The 20,188-nt window shown below is 34.4% G+C and overlaps 1 protein-coding gene across 3 annotated transcripts in view; it reads right to left on the bottom strand.

Annotated features, from left to right (window-relative positions):
* LOC150108890 (E3 ubiquitin-protein ligase RNF123-like) overlaps window positions 1-20,188 on the bottom strand; it is a 660,886-nt gene that overhangs the window by 360,256 nt on the left and 280,442 nt on the right. For all 3 annotated transcript variants that reach the window (XM_090410696.1, XM_090410708.1, XM_090410702.1), the window contains one exon: window positions 13,117-13,192. In XM_090410696.1, coding sequence (XP_090266822.1) covers window positions 13,117-13,192 — 76 coding nt within the window. The remainder of the gene's footprint in view (window positions 1-13,116; window positions 13,193-20,188) is intronic.

The following is a 20,188-nucleotide window of genomic DNA, read 5'->3' as shown; positions in this document are numbered from 1 at the left end:
CTTCTAACAAGTCTCTATCAACATTCTTTTTCTCCCCAACTAAGTCATTTGTGCCCACAGCTACTACTAATTTTGACTCCAGGTCTATCCTTTTCTGCAACGCATCAGTTATTTGCTTCATTGTTCCACTAGGAAAGCATGTTTTGTGCAACTTATTTGTAATCACACCTCTAACAGTTCCCACTTTCCTTTGACTCTTTCTTCATAATACTAACTTCCTCCTCCTTATTGTCATTAGCCAATTTCTTTTTCAGATGTTTAATATCCACTTCTAGATGTTTCATTTTGCTTTTCATTTTCACTAACTCCTATCTAACCTCTTCTACTACAGTCCCATTTCTAATCGCTTTAATCTATCAAGACACTTTTCACATATGTGCTTTCCTTCATATATAATGCTTTCCTTCTTCTCATTTACCCAAACAGTCCACAAATCTTTCACATTTTTTACATATAGCAATTTTCGCAATGCATCCACTTCAAAAAATCCACATCAGAGCCAGATTTTTTATACAGAAGCCTTCCGTGCTACTGACGTACATTTCTTTATGGCACCATTTTCAGAAGCAGAAGCCATATGAACAAACAAGTACCAAAACACAATATAAACAACAAAAAATTTCAATGCCACCACTGAACGACATCTGTATCCAAACTGAAAAAATGCAGCACAATTTGCAATAAAAAAACCACACCATACACTAATTAAAAACTTTTTCTTTAACACATATATATCGCTACATTCACTCGCGACATCGCATTGCTTTAAAGAAGAAAAGACGCATATTTTGGAAGAAATAAATTTACTGCATGTTCTTCCACTATGGAATTTTTCAAGTAGGTAAAACTTTTGCTACTGTTTCACACAATACATGTATAGGCACATGCTTCCAGTATGCAAACCATTTTCATACCTCTTGTGATGAATTTGAAAATCAAATACAATCCAAAATATTTATAGTGCATGGTTTGGATATTCGTTTATATCCTCTCTCCACAACTAAGAGCTGTGCTTATATCATAGCTGAACTTTTAACCCTCCTCCCCATCAAGGTTTCTTCTATATATGCAAAAGTTTATAATAATTAGTAGTTGTTAAAAAAAAAAAAAACTATGAAGTTGTAATTATTATAAATCAGGAAATTATGTTTAATTTTATAAAAAAAAAAAACATGAAAACATCTATTATGTTATAGTAGTTCTTCAATTTAATATAACACAAAATAATCATCCAATGTTTCGAACTTCATATCAAGGTCATCATCTGGAGTATACAAAGACAAGCTACGTTACAATCTACACGGTAATCAAGTCAAGTTACAATCAAGTCACAGTAATTTGGTCTAGGATCCCATAATGCACTGCACACTTGCTTTCAGACATGTATATTGCATTAAGGGTTCTTTCCCTGGAAACAGGAATTCGATCCGTTTTACTAGATTTAAAAATGCCAGGATCAGATAAATATCCCAGAAAATGCTATAATTTTCCTTTTTTATTATAAATACAATATAAGAAGGCATGCTAATGAAGAGTGATGTTTAATATTTTAGCAAGCTGCTTACAGATTCAGTTCTCATTTGCCTCCTATTATCTGTATTGTGACATACTATATTCCTTTCTTTTAGTGTTACACAGTAATCAGCATTCATTTTTGAAATTATGGATTCTACAACCATGTTAGAATAAATCATTTTATTATCCCGACATTTTGATCTTCATATCAAGATCATCATCTGGAACATACATAAATATACAATACAAGCTGCATTACATTTCAAACCGTAAGCTAGAGAAACAATGATTTGATCACATGCTACTCACTGGCATGACCTCTAGTAAAAAAAAAAAAAGAATTACATCAAGCTAATTTAATTTTTGATTACATGAATAAATATTCTTGCTTATTCATGTATTGTAAAAAAAAAAAAAAAAAAAAAAAAAAAAAAAAAATTTTCACCTTAACAGTGATGTCCTATTTTTCAGTATTAAAGTTATAGATTTAGGATCCTGGATTTTCTCGAGTCTTGTTTATAGCTGTTCTTAGAGAGGAAAGATTCGTGGGACAAATATATGCCTTCCATACGTATGGGATTTTTAGACCATCATTGTTTAGATTGGGGTGGTTGATAATGATCTCACAAGCTTCCTTAAATTTGCATTCATACCATGTTTTGGTGTGATGTAGACAACTAGTGCTTTTCCAGTCAATTCTATGTAAGGTGTTCAAGGGCATGATCAGAAAGGCCAGCTTTACCATAATTATTATATTTAATGTGTCGTTTATGTTCTTTTTGTCTGATTTTACTGCATTTTTACTGCAGAAACAGGACGCACAATCGGAATTGTGCGTCCTGTTTCTGCTGTGTATGGTATGTTGCAGGTACAGTAAATACGGTATACTCCAGGGTGGGCCAGTGTAGGGAGTGGGTCTTTGGATGAGTTGAGTAAGCTTTTTAATTTTACAGGCGGTTTAAAGATGGCTTTGAGGTTATATTTTTGTAGTACTCTGTTTATTTTGTCTGATGTCCCTTTAACGTAGGGAATGATAATACTGTAGTCTGGTTTGTCTTTGTTTTTTATTGAGGTCTTGTAGAGAATTTTGTTAATAGTGATTTGGCTGTATCCATTTTTTTTAAAAAGTATTGCTGATCACTTTAAATTCGTTTTTCAGTGCATGTTCACTGGAGCAGATCTTCAGAGCCCTGTTTTTTAGGGTATTGATGACACCTAGTTTTTGTGTTGGGTGGTGGTGGTAGGAGTTTACGTGTATATACTGGCCAGTATGTGTCGGTTTCCAGTAAACAGTGAAGGAAAGATTGCCCGAAGGAAGACGTGTGACAAGTGTATATAGAAAAGGCAGTGTGTTACGTTAGTCATTATTAGTCAGTTTTGATGTCTCTGCCCTCTTTACGAATGTCCCAATTAATGACACAATTCTTCTTTTACAGAACAAATTTCCTCCAGATATCACGGTGCTCTTTGCGCATGTATTACATTCTGGTTATTTTGTATGGCAAAACACTTTCTACCTACAAAAAAAAGGCACAGCCATGGGCTCATCATTATCTCCCCCCCCCTCCCAATTGCTAACTTTTATATGGGACATTTTGGACAACTTGCTCTAGGTTCCTCCCCTTTAAAACACAAAGTTTGGCTCAGATACGTTGATGATGTTTTCGCGATTTGGTCTCATGGCCGCCAGACACTAGATACTTTCCTTAGCCACCTAAACAAACAACACAAACGTATACAGTTCACAATTGAGATGAAAAACATAACACACTGCCGTTTCTATATACACTTGTCACACGTCTTCCCTCGGGCAATCTTTCCTTCACTGTTTACCGGAAACCGACACATATTGGCCAATATATACACGTAAACTCCTACCACCACCCAACACAAAAACTAGGTGTCATCAATACCCTAAAAAACAGGGCTCTGAAGATCTGCTCCAGTGAACAGGCACTGAAAAACTAATTTAAAGTGATCAGTAATACTTTTCAAAAAAATGGATACAGCTAAAACACTATTAACAAAATTCTCTACAAGACCTCAATAAAAAACAATGACAAACCAGACTACAGTAAAACTATAACCATTCCCTATATTAAAGGGAAATCAGACAAAATAAACAGAGTACTACAAAAATACAACCTCAAAGCCACCTTTAAACCTCCTGCAAAATTAAAAAGCTTACTCAACTCATCCAAAGACCTACTCCCTCCGCTGGCCCACCCTGGAGTATACCATATTTACCGCACCTGCAATATACCATACATAGGAGAAACAGGACGCACAATTCAGATCAGACAAAAAGAACATAAACGACACATCAAATATAATAATTATGGTGAAGCTGGCCTTTCTGATCATGCCCTGAACACCTTACATAGAATTGACTGTAAAAGCACTAGTTGTCTACATCACACCAAAACATGGTATGAACGCAAATTTAAGGAAGCTTGTGAGATCATTATCAACCACCCCAATCTAAACAATAATGATGGTCTAAAAATCCCATACGTATGGAAGGCATATATTCATCCCACAAATCCTTCCTCTCTAAGGACAACTATAAACAGGACTCTAGAAAATACAGGATCCTAAATCTATAATAACAACTTTAATACTGAAAAATAGGACATCACTGTTAAGGAGGGGGGAAAAAATCTATAAGAAAGTTTATTCATGTTGTAATAATTTATAAATAGTTTTTTTTTTTTTTAAATCAAAAATAACAATTGTAATAATAGAAATAGGCCATTACTGTTACTGGGAAAAAACCATCTGTAAACAAGAATATTTATTCATGTAATCAAAAATTATATTAGCTTGATGCAATTCCCCCCCTGCTAGAGGTCATGCCAGTGAGTAGCATGCGATCAAATCATTGTTTCTCTAGCTTATGGTTTGAAATGTAACGCAGCTTGTATCGTATATTTATGTATGCTCCAGATGATGATCTTGATATGAAGATCGAAACGTCGGGATAATAAAGAGTTATTCTAACATGGTTGTAGAATCCATAATTTCAAAAATGAGTGACATACTGTATATTTATGCCTTATTTATTTAGATGATTTCACATTACTGTACCAAGACTCATGCTCAGAATTTAAGCAAGCATTTAAACTACTATCATCCAAGACAACAGGGGACAAACCTTCAAACAGCATGATATTCAATACACTGAAATTCCTTCATACTGCTGTTTAACCAGGAATAAATAAATAAAAAATAAATAAAAAAAAGACTTTTGCAGCAGGCTGAGTGGAAAGTTTTTTTTTTTTTGCTTGGATTCAACATATATGATACTTGCTAAGGAATTATATATTCTTGCTTTAATCCTATGATCAAGTGTAAACATCAAGTATCTTCACAACTAGTAAAGACACAGTAATCCCTCGATTAGTGCGTCCCCAATTAGTGCGCTCCCGATTAGTGCATCATTTTTTTTCGATACCCAAATTCGATTAGTGCACCCATATACATCTTAAAAATAAATGTTACAGATTTAAAAAAAAATTTTCTATACATTTTTAGGGCTAACTATTTTAAAAAATCACTCACCAGAATGAAATAAAATAATTTAGTTATCGATTTAAAACAACATTTTACAAAGTTATTTTTAATGGCATACTACACTACTTCCATGTATACTATGTTCCAAATTTTTACCACCAAATACAACTTCTCTCATACAATCTATGGACCAGGGGATTATTGCAACCTTTAAGGCATACTATCTGAAAAGAACATTTAAACAGGCAATAGAAGCACCATCAGGTGAGAATTCTATGACATTAGTAGAATTCTGGAAGAAATTTAATGTTAAATCAGCTATTGAAAATATTCATCAATCTTGGAATGAAATTACTGCTAGCAATATGCGAGCCATTTGGAAGCACATTCTTCCACATTGTGCAAAAAATTTTGGAAGCTTTTCAAATGAAATGGATAATGTTGTTGAGGAAATTGCCAACATTGGGCATGAACTGGGTTTTGATGAGATTTACAATGATGACATCCAAGAGTTAATTAAATCTCATTCTGAAGAATTGAGTGATTCTGACCTGCTAAATTTAGATGCACAGCAGAAAGATCCAGAAAAATATGAAGAAAATTTAACCACTGATAGTCAGCCAAAAGAGATTTCACAGAAACAATTTGAAAATATTTTTCGTACAGTCAAAGTTTTTAAGCAGCAATGCGACTGACTCAGATGAAGAGAGAAGCAGTAAAATTTGCAGAAGAGTAGAAGAGGCAATAGGGCCATACTGTCAGTTGTATGAAAAAAAGAAACAAAATGCATGCCAAACTACGTTAGCTCAAATCTTTGTTAAGAAGTGGAATAATAAAATTTATATTCTGAATATGTTTTATTGTCTTTCAGCTTCATGGTTTTCCTTAAACTAGGCCATGAGACATACCTTAATTCTTTTATAAAAAGATTAAGGTTCTGAAAAGAAATTTGAGGAATGAATTATGCATTTTCCCATAGGTTATTATATTCGATTAGTGCATTTTCGATTAATGCGCCTGTTTTAAGGAACGCATTAGGCGCACTAATCGAGGGATTGCTGTACTTCACACTTCCCTTCCCATTACGTTTTTTGCATTATGGGATTGTGAAAATACTTCACACTTCAAACTTAGGTAGAAGATTTTTAAAAAATTATTAAATATAATTTGTTGTCAAGTATAATATGCAGCAGATGTATTTATAACCAAGTTGAGAACTCATCGTACACTATTTTAAAATTTTTGATTAACTCTTAAAAATATTTCAATATTTTTAAAATATTGAAATATTCTTAAGATATATATTTTAAGATTATATATTTTATTAAAATATTTTAATTTATTTTATATTTTATCTTAAATATTTTAAGATAAAATTTGAGATGAAAGGTGAAAATTATTTATTATTATTATGATTTGCATATGCACTTTAATTAAATGAATATATGTCAGACTGTTATTTGTCCTTGCTGATGACTGATGACAAATGCATTTCAAGTATCACTATGTAAATAGTCATTCCAAATATGTAATTAATTATTCTCATTCTATACTTCTATACTTCCAGAAAATTATATATCCTTCTATTTCTATCCCCAACATCACATCCTCCTCAGACAACCAAGTTTCACTTATTCCAATTATCTCTGGGCATACTGACTCAATGCAACAAACTCACCTCTCTTGTTTCAAATACTCCTTTGTGTACAAACATAACAATCCCTGCATGTTTGAGGACATCCTACCAGCACCAACATTCTCTATTCTAGCTGAAATACCATATCTCTCTTTGGTCTGATCACTCCCATTCTCCTTATCCTGACTCTGATTTCCATTGCTACCTGTCTCATCTTAACCTCATATCCATCTTCCTCCTGTTGCACAATTCATTTATTTGTGCTATCCTGCTTCACAAGTAGACTCTGATCATTTACTACATTAGCTCTCGACTCTTCTCCAAAACAACGGACTTTCTAAATGTCCAACACCAAACTCTTTCAAATGTTATCCATCAGCTTTAAATAATTCCTACGTCCCAATCTGCAGGGTTACAAATTGAACCCCCCCCCTTTGCCTCACACAAACTCAACCATCTTACTATTCATTATCTCTGCTCTCCTTCTCAATTAACCATTGTCATATTGGGTAACAAGAAAGGCCTATGACTTTCCCAACAACAAAATTCTTCTTTACCTGCTGAAACAACTTCTAACAAGTCTCTATCAACATTCTTTTTCTCCCCAACTAAGTCATTTGTGCCCACAGCTACTACTAATTTTGACTCCAGGTCTATCCTTTTCTGCAACGCATCAGTTATTTGCTTCATTGTTCCACTAGGAAAGCATGTTTTGTGCAACTTATTTGTAATCACACCTCTAACAGTTCCCACTTTCCTTTGACTCTTTCTTCATAATACTAACTTCCTCCTCCTTATTGTCATTAGCCAATTTCTTTTTCAGATGTTTAATATCCACTTCTAGATGTTTCATTTTGCTTTTCATTTTCACTAACTCCTATCTAACCTCTTCTACTACAGTCCCATTTCTAATCGCTTTAATCTATCAAGACACTTTTCACATATGTGCTTTCCTTCATATATAATGCTTTCCTTCTTCTCATTTACCCAAACAGTCCACAAATCTTTCACATTTTTTACATATAGCAATTTTCGCAATGCATCCACTTCAAAAAATCCACATCAGAGCCAGATTTTTTATACAGAAGCCTTCCGTGCTACTGACGTACATTTCTTTATGGCACCATTTTCAGAAGCAGAAGCCATATGAACAAACAAGTACCAAAACACAATATAAACAACAAAAAATTTCAATGCCACCACTGAACGACATCTGTATCCAAACTGAAAAAATGCAGCACAATTTGCAATAAAAAAACCACACCATACACTAATTAAAAACTTTTTCTTTAACACATATATATCGCTACATCGCATTGCTTTAAAGAAGAAAAGACGCATATTTTGGAAGAAATAAATTTACTGCATGTTCTTCCACTATGGAATTTTTCAAGTAGGTAAAACTTTTGCTACTGTTTCACACAATACATGTATAGGCACATGCTTCCAGTATGCAAACCATTTTCATACCTCTTGTGATGAATTTGAAAATCAAATACAATCCAAAATATTTATAGTGCATGGTTTGGATATTCGTTTATATCCTCTCTCCACAACTAAGAGCTGTGCTTATATCATAGCTGAACTTTTAACCCTCCTCCCCATCAAGGTTTCTTCTATATATGCAAAAGTTTATAATAATTAGTAGTTGTTAAAAAAAAAAAAAACTATGAAGTTGTAATTATTATAAATCAGGAAATTATGTTTAATTTTATAAAAAAAAAAACATGAAAACATCTATTATGTTATAGTAGTTCTTCAATTTAATATAACACAAAATAATCATCCAATGTTTCGAACTTCATATCAAGGTCATCATCTGGAGTATACAAAGACAAGCTACGTTACAATCTACACGGTAATCAAGTCAAGTTACAATCAAGTCACAGTAATTTGGTCTAGGATCCCATAATGCACTGCACACTTGCTTTCAGACATGTATATTGCATTAAGGGTTCTTTCCCTGGAAACAGGAATTCGATCCGTTTTACTAGATTTAAAAATGCCAGGATCAGATAAATATCCCAGAAAATGCTATAATTTTCCTTTTTTATTATAAATACAATATAAGAAGGCATGCTAATGAAGAGTGATGTTTAATATTTTAGCAAGCTGCTTACAGATTCAGTTCTCATTTGCCTCCTATTATCTGTATTGTGACATACTATATTCCTTTCTTTTAGTGTTACACAGTAATCAGCATTCATTTTTGAAATTATGGATTCTACAACCATGTTAGAATAAATCATTTTATTATCCCGACATTTTGATCTTCATATCAAGATCATCATCTGGAACATACATAAATATACAATACAAGCTGCATTACATTTCAAACCGTAAGCTAGAGAAACAATGATTTGATCACATGCTACTCACTGGCATGACCTCTAGTAAAAAAAAAAAAGAATTACATCAAGCTAATTTAATTTTTGATTACATGAATAAATATTCTTGCTTATTCATGTATTGTAAAAAAAAAAAAAAAAAAAAAAAAAAAAAAAAAATTTTCACCTTAACAGTGATGTCCTATTTTTCAGTATTAAAGTTATAGATTTAGGATCCTGGATTTTCTCGAGTCTTGTTTATAGCTGTTCTTAGAGAGGAAAGATTCGTGGGACAAATATATGCCTTCCATACGTATGGGATTTTTAGACCATCATTATTGTTTAGATTGGGGTGGTTGATAATGATCTCACAAGCTTCCTTAAATTTGCATTCATACCATGTTTTGGTGTGATGTAGACAACTAGTGCTTTTCCAGTCAATTCTATGTAAGGTGTTCAAGGGCATGATCAGAAAGGCCAGCTTTACCATAATTATTATATTTAATGTGTCGTTTATGTTCTTTTTGTCTGATTTTACTGCATTTTTACTGCAGAAACAGGACGCACAATCGGAATTGTGCGTCCTGTTTCTGCTGTGTATGGTATGTTGCAGGTACAGTAAATACGGTATACTCCAGGGTGGGCCAGTGTAGGGAGTGGGTCTTTGGATGAGTTGAGTAAGCTTTTTAATTTTACAGGCGGTTTAAAGATGGCTTTGAGGTTATATTTTTGTAGTACTCTGTTTATTTTGTCTGATGTCCCTTTAACGTAGGGAATGATAATACTGTAGTCTGGTTTGTCTTTGTTTTTTATTGAGGTCTTGTAGAGAATTTTGTTAATAGTGATTTGGCTGTATCCATTTTTTTTAAAAAGTATTGCTGATCACTTTAAATTCGTTTTTCAGTGCATGTTCACTGGAGCAGATCTTCAGAGCCCTGTTTTTTAGGGTATTGATCCTGCACACCAAGAGTGCAACACTTTATACTAATTAACATTAAACTGCAACCCCACTCATTCAACCAAGCTAAAAATCCATTTAAATCTTCCTGAATGGAGTTGACATCATCATTTCTCCTTATAACTCTCAACTTTGCATTACCAGCAAGAATTGATGATACTCTATTAGTCCACATGAAAGATGATTAACAAATAAATTAAACTGCTGGCTGGGATGGCCAAGTCATTACCATATCTATTTTCAACAAATATGGGTTTGAACTTTATCATGGGTATGGATGTATGTGACTGTCTTTTGGAGAGTGGATGAATTCCATGACTGTGTGAGATCACCACCTTGCTTACTGAAGGCCTGAAGTGACTTGAAAAAGTTCCATGTTTGGTTTCTCGAACAGGGTTTCCAAACCAGGTAAAAATATGAATATAAAAAAAACTACAAAAAATATTATTTAAATTAATAAAAATATTTTTCAAAAAAAAGTTCTTCATCCAACCTCATACTAATGACCTTTTGTGGTTGGGAGTCATAGAAAAAAAAAGTAAGGATTCCAAGCATAGGACTCTGCGGTTCTGTTTTTAAGTCCTGCTATTTAACTTAACCAGAGTTAACACCACTGATTTCCTTTCTTGTCTTGAACACTACCCTATCACAACTGGCTGGTATCGTTCAGAGAGCCAATCTCCAATCTATCTAACCAATATTCATATTTTTGGCTTGTAAATATACTGACTTGTCACCTTGCAAAGGCATCTCATTGATTTTCAATGAGATGCCTTTGCAAGGTACAAGAATATTACAATGAATTAGTCTCCCTTATCCAACATATTCATCATTTATTATAAAATGCAAGCAGATTGATTAAGCAAGATTTATCTTTCACAAACTCAAGCTGAGCCATCAGAGAAAATCATACATCCATCAATCCATTCTGTATTATATTCCACACTAATCTATCCAATACCTTACAAATGCAGATATATATACAGACTGGTCTATAAATGAAAGCTTTTGCCATTCTTATTAAGTATAAATTTTGCCTTCTTTCTATATCTTATGAACCCTTCCAAATGAAAGACTTGAAATAATTAGGTTAGGGACATAACTTTTTTTTTTGTTCATCTCCTAAAAATAGTTGGTGATATGTCATCCATTCCCACAGCATTATTAGCATCTAGTTCAATCAGCACTAGATATACCTCAGATTTGTCTCCCCTAATCCTCCTCTATCATTTTCCTCCCTTCTTGATGTTGTGCAGCATCATTTACAAACCGGTAAAATACACACCACAACGTGCCCATTAAACAATTTCACTACATCCATGGCAATTATCACTCTCTACTACCATAACCAACCAAATATCACCTTTCATAATTCTCCTTTTATTTACCAAATAGTGGAAGAATTCTCTTGAATTTTCTTTGGCCATACTATCTGTTTTACTCAACAATGCTTGCCTGATTTCCCTATTCATCCCTTTCACTCATATTCTATTTACTAATGTTACTCTTTAAAAGATAAAACACACATCTGGATATAATGATTAACTAAATTTATTTAACATAGCTATTAAATTATTATACCAATATTTCACCTTGTTCACCAGGGTATAATAATGAGCACAAAGAAATATGTTAAGCATGAACACACGGACATATTGGTAGGAAGACAAACATAGATTGAGTATCATAGGCAGGATCCTGCACTCCTAGCCACCTTCCCTAGATGGATGTGGTGATAGAAGCTTGCCAGAGATCTTAGATGATCATCTGAGATCTTCAAATTTGAGCACCTATAACAGATCAGTGATCCTAGTCTAGTCATCTGCCTAACGCTTCACATACAGGGACACACTGCTTATGTCAGATGCAATGTAATCAATTCCTAAATGCTGTTAACTGCTTTCCCACACACTGTCCATCAAACCAAGTACTCGCTTCAAAGGAATGTCTAACAAACTATCCATAGTCTGTTATGTTAGTCACCCAGAGTACAGTAAAACCCCAACAAAAAAGCGCGTAAGTCGAATTCGCGTAACTCGGGGTATAATTTTGCATGTAATTAATATATACAAACATACAATTGGGACCAAAAGTTTACAAAAACACCTATATTTTTTAAGAAATATAATCATAATTGTAGTTTTTCGTACATAAAAAAAAGAAAGTTATTTTGATGTCGATGGTTTCATAAAATCTAACAGATTCATCTGACGGCATAATGTCTTTTTCTTGTCACGCAAAATTTCTTCATGGCAAGCTAATAATTTTTTTATTCCTTGCCTTGTGGCTACAATTCATTCCTCGTTAGAATCTATGTCCTCCAAAATCTGTAAACCTTTCTTTCATGATTGTTCTTACTGTGGATTACTATAGATCGAACTTCTTTGCTAGCTCACAAATTTTCATTCCGCCTTCAAAATCCTTAATAATGTTGAGTTTTGTTTCCAAAATCAATGTTTTTCTTTTCTTGCTAGCTGTAGAAGAATTGGGCTTACTTCTTTTGGATGACATTATTATTTTTTGTAATAAAATTTTTATCATGAACATAACATTAAACAATCACAAGGTTTGTAGACTATAAAAATCGTGAATGAATGGAGACTGCACGAAACACGTCAGTGCTTGTTCACAGCATGCGCAACACTGGCGAATGCGGCTGGCACCTGAAAGATACGACTAGTGGTGAGGCATGAAGTGGGATGGGAATACGTACATATAAGAAACCGCGTAACTCCAGATTCGCATAAGTCGGGGTATGACTGTATTTACTTTGCATAAGCAATCTGTAAAAATAATTTAATGTCTATGCTGTTTTTTCCAAAACTGCTCAACAATCTTTTTGTCATGATATTACAAAGCACAAATACCATGTCAAAGTTGGAGTTCTTTCAGATGCATTAGAAACAGACAACCACTCTTCTTAATGGTGCCAGTTTTACCTCAGGTTTGTTTTATGGTCTAATAAATGTTTTGAATTGTAAAAATCACTGGTAGAAGTCCTGCACAAGAATACATCTGTTCAATGTTTAAAAATATTCAAATAAAGAATTTTTTTTTCTAATGCTACTAGAATCTGAATATTAGAAAAATCTTATATGAGTATAGTTAAAAATGAATTAATACTTTAATTTTTTGTGAACAAAATATGTTGTCAGATTTTCTCTAACCTGATACTGTAGTCTTTATCTGCCTGCAAGATTCTTCATATGCTGCTTTTTGTGAAGGTTCTTCAGTCCAAATTTTCTGAAAATATTTCATGACACATACATTAAAAACTGTGTTAGTTATTTATGTATTACAAGTATAAACGTACATGTTGGTCTATAAATTCTAAATTACCAATGTAATTAAGGTACTTATTTATATATTATTATTTATATATATATATATATATATATATATATATATTATTTCCTCAGACTCACTGAGGAAAGTCACATACTATAGGCACTTGCTGTCATTCTTGTTCTTGATTCATTCACTAATTCACCAATGGCATTTCATTCCAATCACACACCCCTTTATGAGAGAAAAATCTAAATCTTATTCCTTTCTTGATAGCATTCATTCTCAGCTTCCACAGATGCCCTCATTCTTTTTCCACCCTCCATAAAATGAAATCATATGATCCTTTTATAAGTTCGTAAGTCTCAATCATATCACTCTTCTTTCTCCAGTTTGCTAATGTCTGCAGTCTACAAATTCTCAATCTGTCTTCATTATCAGTACAGGCAGTCCCCAGGTTATGGAAGACCTAACTTAAGGTGTTACATACTTATGGGCTTCCCATAAGGATAATTCGTGTATGAATATTTAATTATTAATTTAATTAAATATTCATACACGAATTAAATTAATAATATTAGTGAATAATATTAATAATATTAGTGAATAATATTAATAATATTAGTGAATAATATTCATTCACTAATTAAATTAATAATTAGGGAACTAGTTTCTTTAGTGCATGTAAACAAAACCACACTTCACCGCATTATTAAAGCAACCTTTTCCTGTTATTTGGAAGTCAAATTTAAGGGCCTGGGTCCCACTTGCCATGTTTGAAGATTGGTTCTTGAACGTTACTGTTTGGAAAAGAAAATTCCCTTAAAATTCTTCTTATGCTGGACAATGCTCCTGGACATCCAACATCTTTAGATGACCTTCACCCTAATGTAAAGGTGGTATTTTTACCACCCAACACTACATCATTACTATAGCTAATGGACCAGGGAGTTATTTCCACGTTTAAGGCTTAATCGCAGGCATGGTTGGCCGACCAGTCAGCGTATCTGCTCTCCAGCCAAAAGGCTGCAGGTTCGAATCCAAATGTGGGCATGGATGTTTGTGATTGTCTGTGGAAATACTAGTGGTGGTGGACAGTAGATGGTGTTGGTGTAGTTATGGTTAGTTGTAGTTGGAGGATTGAGTGGTGGAGACAGAGAGAGAGAGATGTAGAGTAGGTGTCCTCCCTCGATGAGTCTTTAGACTCCCTGGAGGTGTCACGCAATAATAATATTTACTTATGGCATACATTCCCGCAAGCAGTCAGGGCTATGAAGATAATGTGATGACCTTGAGAGAGTTCTGGAAGAATTATAACATCCATGATGCTATCAAAAACATTGCTGATTCTTGGGAGGTAGTAAAGCAATCAACAATGAAAGAGGTGTGGAACAAACTGTGCTCTCAATTCTGTGATGATTTTCGTGGCTTCACAGAAGAAGACATTGCCAAAACCAGAAAAGCTGTGGTGGATAATGGCAATGCACTGCAACTGGACATCGATGAAAATGATGTTATTGACTTACTAGAGTCCCATTCACAAGAATTAACCAATGCAGACCTTATGTAGATAAAGAAACAGCTGATAGAAACACAAGAACATGAAGAAGCAGAAGATCCAGAGCCAAGAAAGTTTTAAGACAAAAGAATTAGCTGAAGCCTTTCATCCCGCTAAAGCTAGATCCTAACACTGAGCAGTTTACAAAGGTTTACCTTTGTAAACTGCTCAGTGTTAGGATGCAGTGTTAACAGCATGCAGTTAGTGAGAACATCAGCTGCTACAAGCACATTTATAATGAAAAAAAAAAAGAAAAAGGCTGTGCCAACAACCCTAGATACCTTTTTCAAGAAACTGACTTCAGTGGTAAGCTCCCCCTCCTCCAGCAACAGACTGAAATCCTGATTGTCCAGCACCAGGCCATTAATCCCGTAATACTACAATGGTAGTATTGCGCCATATGAAATCATCTGTAACCTAGAGTGAAGGAGGGATGACTAGTTAAAAGCAAATGGGATCATTGTACCAGAATACAAATTATTTTAAAAAAAGCAAGTTGGGTATGAGAACGATGTGAAGAATGGCTGGGAAAAAAAGTGAAAAAAACTATTAAATGATTATATTGTGAATCTGTTTCTGTGTTATTCCTATGTTACTACAAAACTGAGATGGGAATAAGAGCTGTAATAAATTATACTTGACCAGAACTGAACACGTATTCTTGTTTAATTGTTTTCCCTGGTGTATGAAGATACTTCACACACCTAAAGATACTTCACACAGAAGTATCTTTAGGCTACTTGTATATGGCTCATCAGCATCAACCCACTTAGCTGTGACAAAGTGAAAACTTTCCACATCTATCTCTGATTTAGAGTAGTTTAATAATAAGGTGATAGACATTTTTATTACTTGTATATGCAAAATATATGACTTCAGCATTAATTCAACCTTGGTGTCTTCTTGGATCTGGCTCCTACTGACCTCAATAAAAGGTTGAAACTGATCTGAATAGTGAACTTTCCCTTAATGCACAGCAATATACATGCCCAAAAGGAAGTGTGCACTGCATTATGAGTTATTAAGACAACTGATGTGAAGTCAACAGTCTTGACATAAACGTAGTCTAGCTGTGAAGATACTTCACATGCAAGCTGTTTATGCACCTGGTAAAGATGCAAACAAGAATAATTTGACAAGTATAATTTACTTTGTACCCAAGTAAAAAAAATTCTACATGTATAGTTATGTGGATGCATAAAAATTTTAATGGGCAAAGACTGTGTTGACAAAGAGATTGCACCTGAATGAATTTGGAATTAGATGTCAGGAGAGAACATTGATTTGTGAGATGCAAATCATTATGATATGAGCATCTCCAGAGACTCACTCACTGAATAATGACACTCCTTGTAGGTTATGCATTGCCTACATACTATCATACCTCTTCTTGAAAACATTTCACTAAATATATTCATCACAATGTCCAATAGCAGTTTATTCGAATCACTTGCTATATGGTGTGAGAAGAACCTTCCCCACACATGCTTTCTAACAACACCCTTTACTCAGCTTTGAGAGATGACTCAAAGTTCTCACACATGCCAAGAGCTGCAAAATATGCCTTGTATCTATATAAAGGAAATTTTGATATCCTTACCAAGTTGTATCTTGTACTTTTCTTCTCTCCTCCTCTAATTTCTCAAATTTCGAAGACCACATTGCTCCAGTCTGTCCTTATACACCAAATTTCATAGGCCACATATTATTTGTTAACTAGTGATGAATCCTTCTGACTGTTTCATCAACATGTAACCTAGATGATATTTGAGCACAGTAGTTTAGATGTGTCTTGTGAATCAAGGCGCTATAAATTTAGTGGAAGAAAAACTTCCTTATTCCAACAACTAGTGGTCTGTTGAGCATTCAATTATCCAATGGGATATAACTTAATCAACTAAGCAATGGAGAGCCTGTGGAACAAGTAAAACATTTCAGCTATTTAGGCACGATTTTTACTGAAGATGGTAAATTAAATATAGAAATAGATAACAGAATCAGCAAAGCTGGTATGGTGGGAAGTCAATTGAATAAATTCATATGGAATAAGAGAGAAATTAGTCGGAACACTAAATTAGCTGTATACAAGACAGTGTTCAAACCAGTTTTAACTTATGGATCTGAGAGCTGGGTCAGAAGTAAAACACTTGACCAAAGACTAGAGTCCACAGATATGAGAGTCCTGAGAAAGATTATAGGCATGAACAGATGGCATCAATGGCAATACATTTTAAAAACGAGGATATTAGGAAAGAACTTGACATTGTCAGCATCCAGGAATGCGTTAGCAGAGCTAATCTCAGGTGGTATGGTCACTTAAACAGAATGGGCAAGGAAAGATTAGCAAAACAAGTGTTCTCTGCCAGGTTGGCAGCAAAATGACCCAGAGGAAGACCAAGATATAGGTGGATTGATACGGTACAAAGTGCCTTAGACGATAGAAATATAAGATCTGATAATGTTGGAGTCTTAACAAGTAACAGACTGATTTGGAGGAAAATTGTAGATAGGATGTTATGTAATGATGTAATTTTTTTCATGTAGTACTATCATATCCTGTACACCCCTTGAGGGTACATGGCAGGAATTTGATAATGATGAACTAAGCAATGTGGTCTGTAAATTTAAATTCATTCTCCATCATCACCCCCTAGGTCGGCATTTTAATCAACCATATATGCTGAATTTTCATATAATATTCAGCATAGTGCCCTCAGTCCAAAATGCATAACACTCGATAACATTAATCATGACCCAACTTTGCATCAGCATATAATTTGGATGTTCACTCCTCTTGACCATTTCTTTTGTTAATATACAGTTAAGTATCAGATGTTCAAGCATAGAATCACGTGTTATTGGTATCATCAATGGTCACCCACACTCTCTTAAAATCAGCTCCTAAATACATCACTCTGATATCTGTCACTCAGCCACTCTCATGTCAATGTCGCATGCCTATTTTACACACCCACCTCCCTTGAGTTTTTTATAACTTTCCATGTAGAATACTGCCAAATGGTTTGACAATTATGGAAGCATGAAATAAGAAATCAAATCTTTTGACAGATTGGTTGTCTAAGTATAAAGTATATCCACTATTCAACTAACAGGATGTGAATTTACACTGGTGTCCAAAAGCTAAGGACGAACTACATTTTTACCTGTATATGAAAAAAATTTCATAACTACAGCCAAATGTGGACATAAATTTATTGCCAGCATACTATTATATTATATTACACAAAAAATGTGTTATACATTTCATACAAATTAAATTGCAATATGCTTTTGGCAAAAGTTACAAATTTCCTAAGGATGCAGTTAAAGAATTCATGTATATTGCTTACAGAAAACTATGTAGAGAGACATTTCAATATCGAATATGTCCACCCCAAACTAAAATGCAGCTCTCACAACATCTTATCATGCTTAGCACCAAGTGATTCAGGAGTTCTTGAGGCAAACTGGCCAATTCCTCCTTCATAGCAAGAATAAGGCCTTGCTTGCTTTCTGGAAGGGAATTTCAAGCAGAAATGAATCTTCCTATTGCATCCCAAATGTGTTCTATGGGGTTGTGATCTGAGGAGCATGCCGGCCACTTGAATTCGATTAATATCCAAGGTCTCCAAAAGTAATCTCAACTGCTCATATATGATGTGGAACTGTCATCAACAAAAATTATTTCTTCATCTACAGCACCATGCAGTAAATGAACATGACAGTGAAAAACTTGGCTATAGTCATACCCATCATGTAGTCACCAGTTATAGTCCATATTTTCAGCACTTAAAACGCATCCAGTAAGCATAATGCCTCCCCATATCATGACCTCAACACTGCCATATCTATCCCTTTCAAGGACATGTTTGCGATGGTAAGCAATCCCACTTTCACACCAGATCAAGTGTCATCTAGAACCAGAGGAAAGACAAAAATGACCATCACCTATAAAGAGTACATTAGCCCATTGGTCTTGTCCAATTTTTATGGATACAACACCATTGGAAACATGCTCCTATGAACTGTAGATAAAGGGACGCAAGACTACAGGCCTTCGGACATATAGGCGTACTTGTCACAAACATTTTGCCACAGTTTGTCAAAATCTGCATATCTCTGTTTGAATGGAGCTGACTTGCAAGTTGACCTGCTGTGGTGCATTGATTACATTTTGCTGTTATAACCAAATATCTGTTTTCCTGCTCCATGGTAGAGCAAGGCAACCCCTTAGCAAATGTCTGGAACACATTCCATTAATTTGAAACACTGTCTAGGGTCTGGATACAGTACTATATGATATTCCAAACTCTCTGGCAATATCAGTAACTCTGCGGCCATCTTCAAGCTTTCCAATAATTCTTCCCTGGATGAAATCATCTAGACCATAGGTGGCCAACAGCGGGCCGCATGCAGTCTGTAACGTGATTTTGTGCGGCCTGTGGCAGGATAAAAACTATATTAAATTATATGTATTATCAATTTAGCTATTAGTTTCGACTGCAGATTTTCTGATCGATATACTAGTTATATTCATTATTTCTGATGACGGAAACAATTTATATTCTCAACATGGAATCAAAATTGTTTTAAAAAGATTACTCAATTTTTAAAATCTACCGCTTCTCTCTGTGTGAGTTGTAGTAGTGGGAGTAGTAGATTTCCATGCGCTCCAGAGTAATGCATCATTGAAAGTCACTTGCTCTGCTCTGGTTACAGTGATCAGTTTCACAGTAAACAGTGTTATTGTTGCAGTTTGTGTCCCCTGGTCAGTTACTTCAGCCTTTGTGTACTATGAGTAAAAAACATAAGATCTGTGAAGAAAACAGGCCATTTCAGGAGAAATGGGAAAATGAAATTCTGTTTATAAACAATAATGACAACAAACCACAGTGCCTTGTGTGTTTGCAAGTATTGTCTGTGCACAAAGAATAACCTCAAATGCCACTACATACAGCATCATGCCGCTAAATACCAAGGATACGTTGGACATGTACGTACTAAAATTGTATGTAATATGAAGAGAAAGGTTAGTGCTCAGAAATCTATTTTGACTAAACCAACATCAATACAAAAAAGCTCACTCTTTGCATCATTTGTTGTAAGCGCAGAGAAAGCAAAAGCTAAAAAATCATTATCTGATGGTGAATTTGTAAAACACTGTTCTGTGAAAATGGCACATGCATTTGGAGAAGATAAAATTGCCAGTGAGTTTGAAAGTGTCCCACTATCAAAACAAACTGTAACAAAAAGAGTCGAAGAAATAGGTTCTCGCACATTAAATAAATTAATTAAAAAGTGTTATTACAGATTCAGCTTCTCAGTGGCTCTGGATGAATCAACTGACATAACAGATACAGCTCAACTTCTAATTTTCATTCACAGTATTTCCAAAG

Source organism: Typopeltis vanoorti, chromosome 2 (assembly GCF_054136105.1).
Source record: "Typopeltis vanoorti isolate ZY-2024b chromosome 2, IOZ_Tvanoo_1.0, whole genome shotgun sequence".
In the NCBI taxonomy this organism is placed as follows: domain Eukaryota; kingdom Metazoa; phylum Arthropoda; class Arachnida; order Uropygi; family Thelyphonidae; genus Typopeltis; species Typopeltis vanoorti.
Note: the sequence above shows the minus strand (reverse complement) of the source record. Positions and strands in the feature narration are given on the sequence as shown.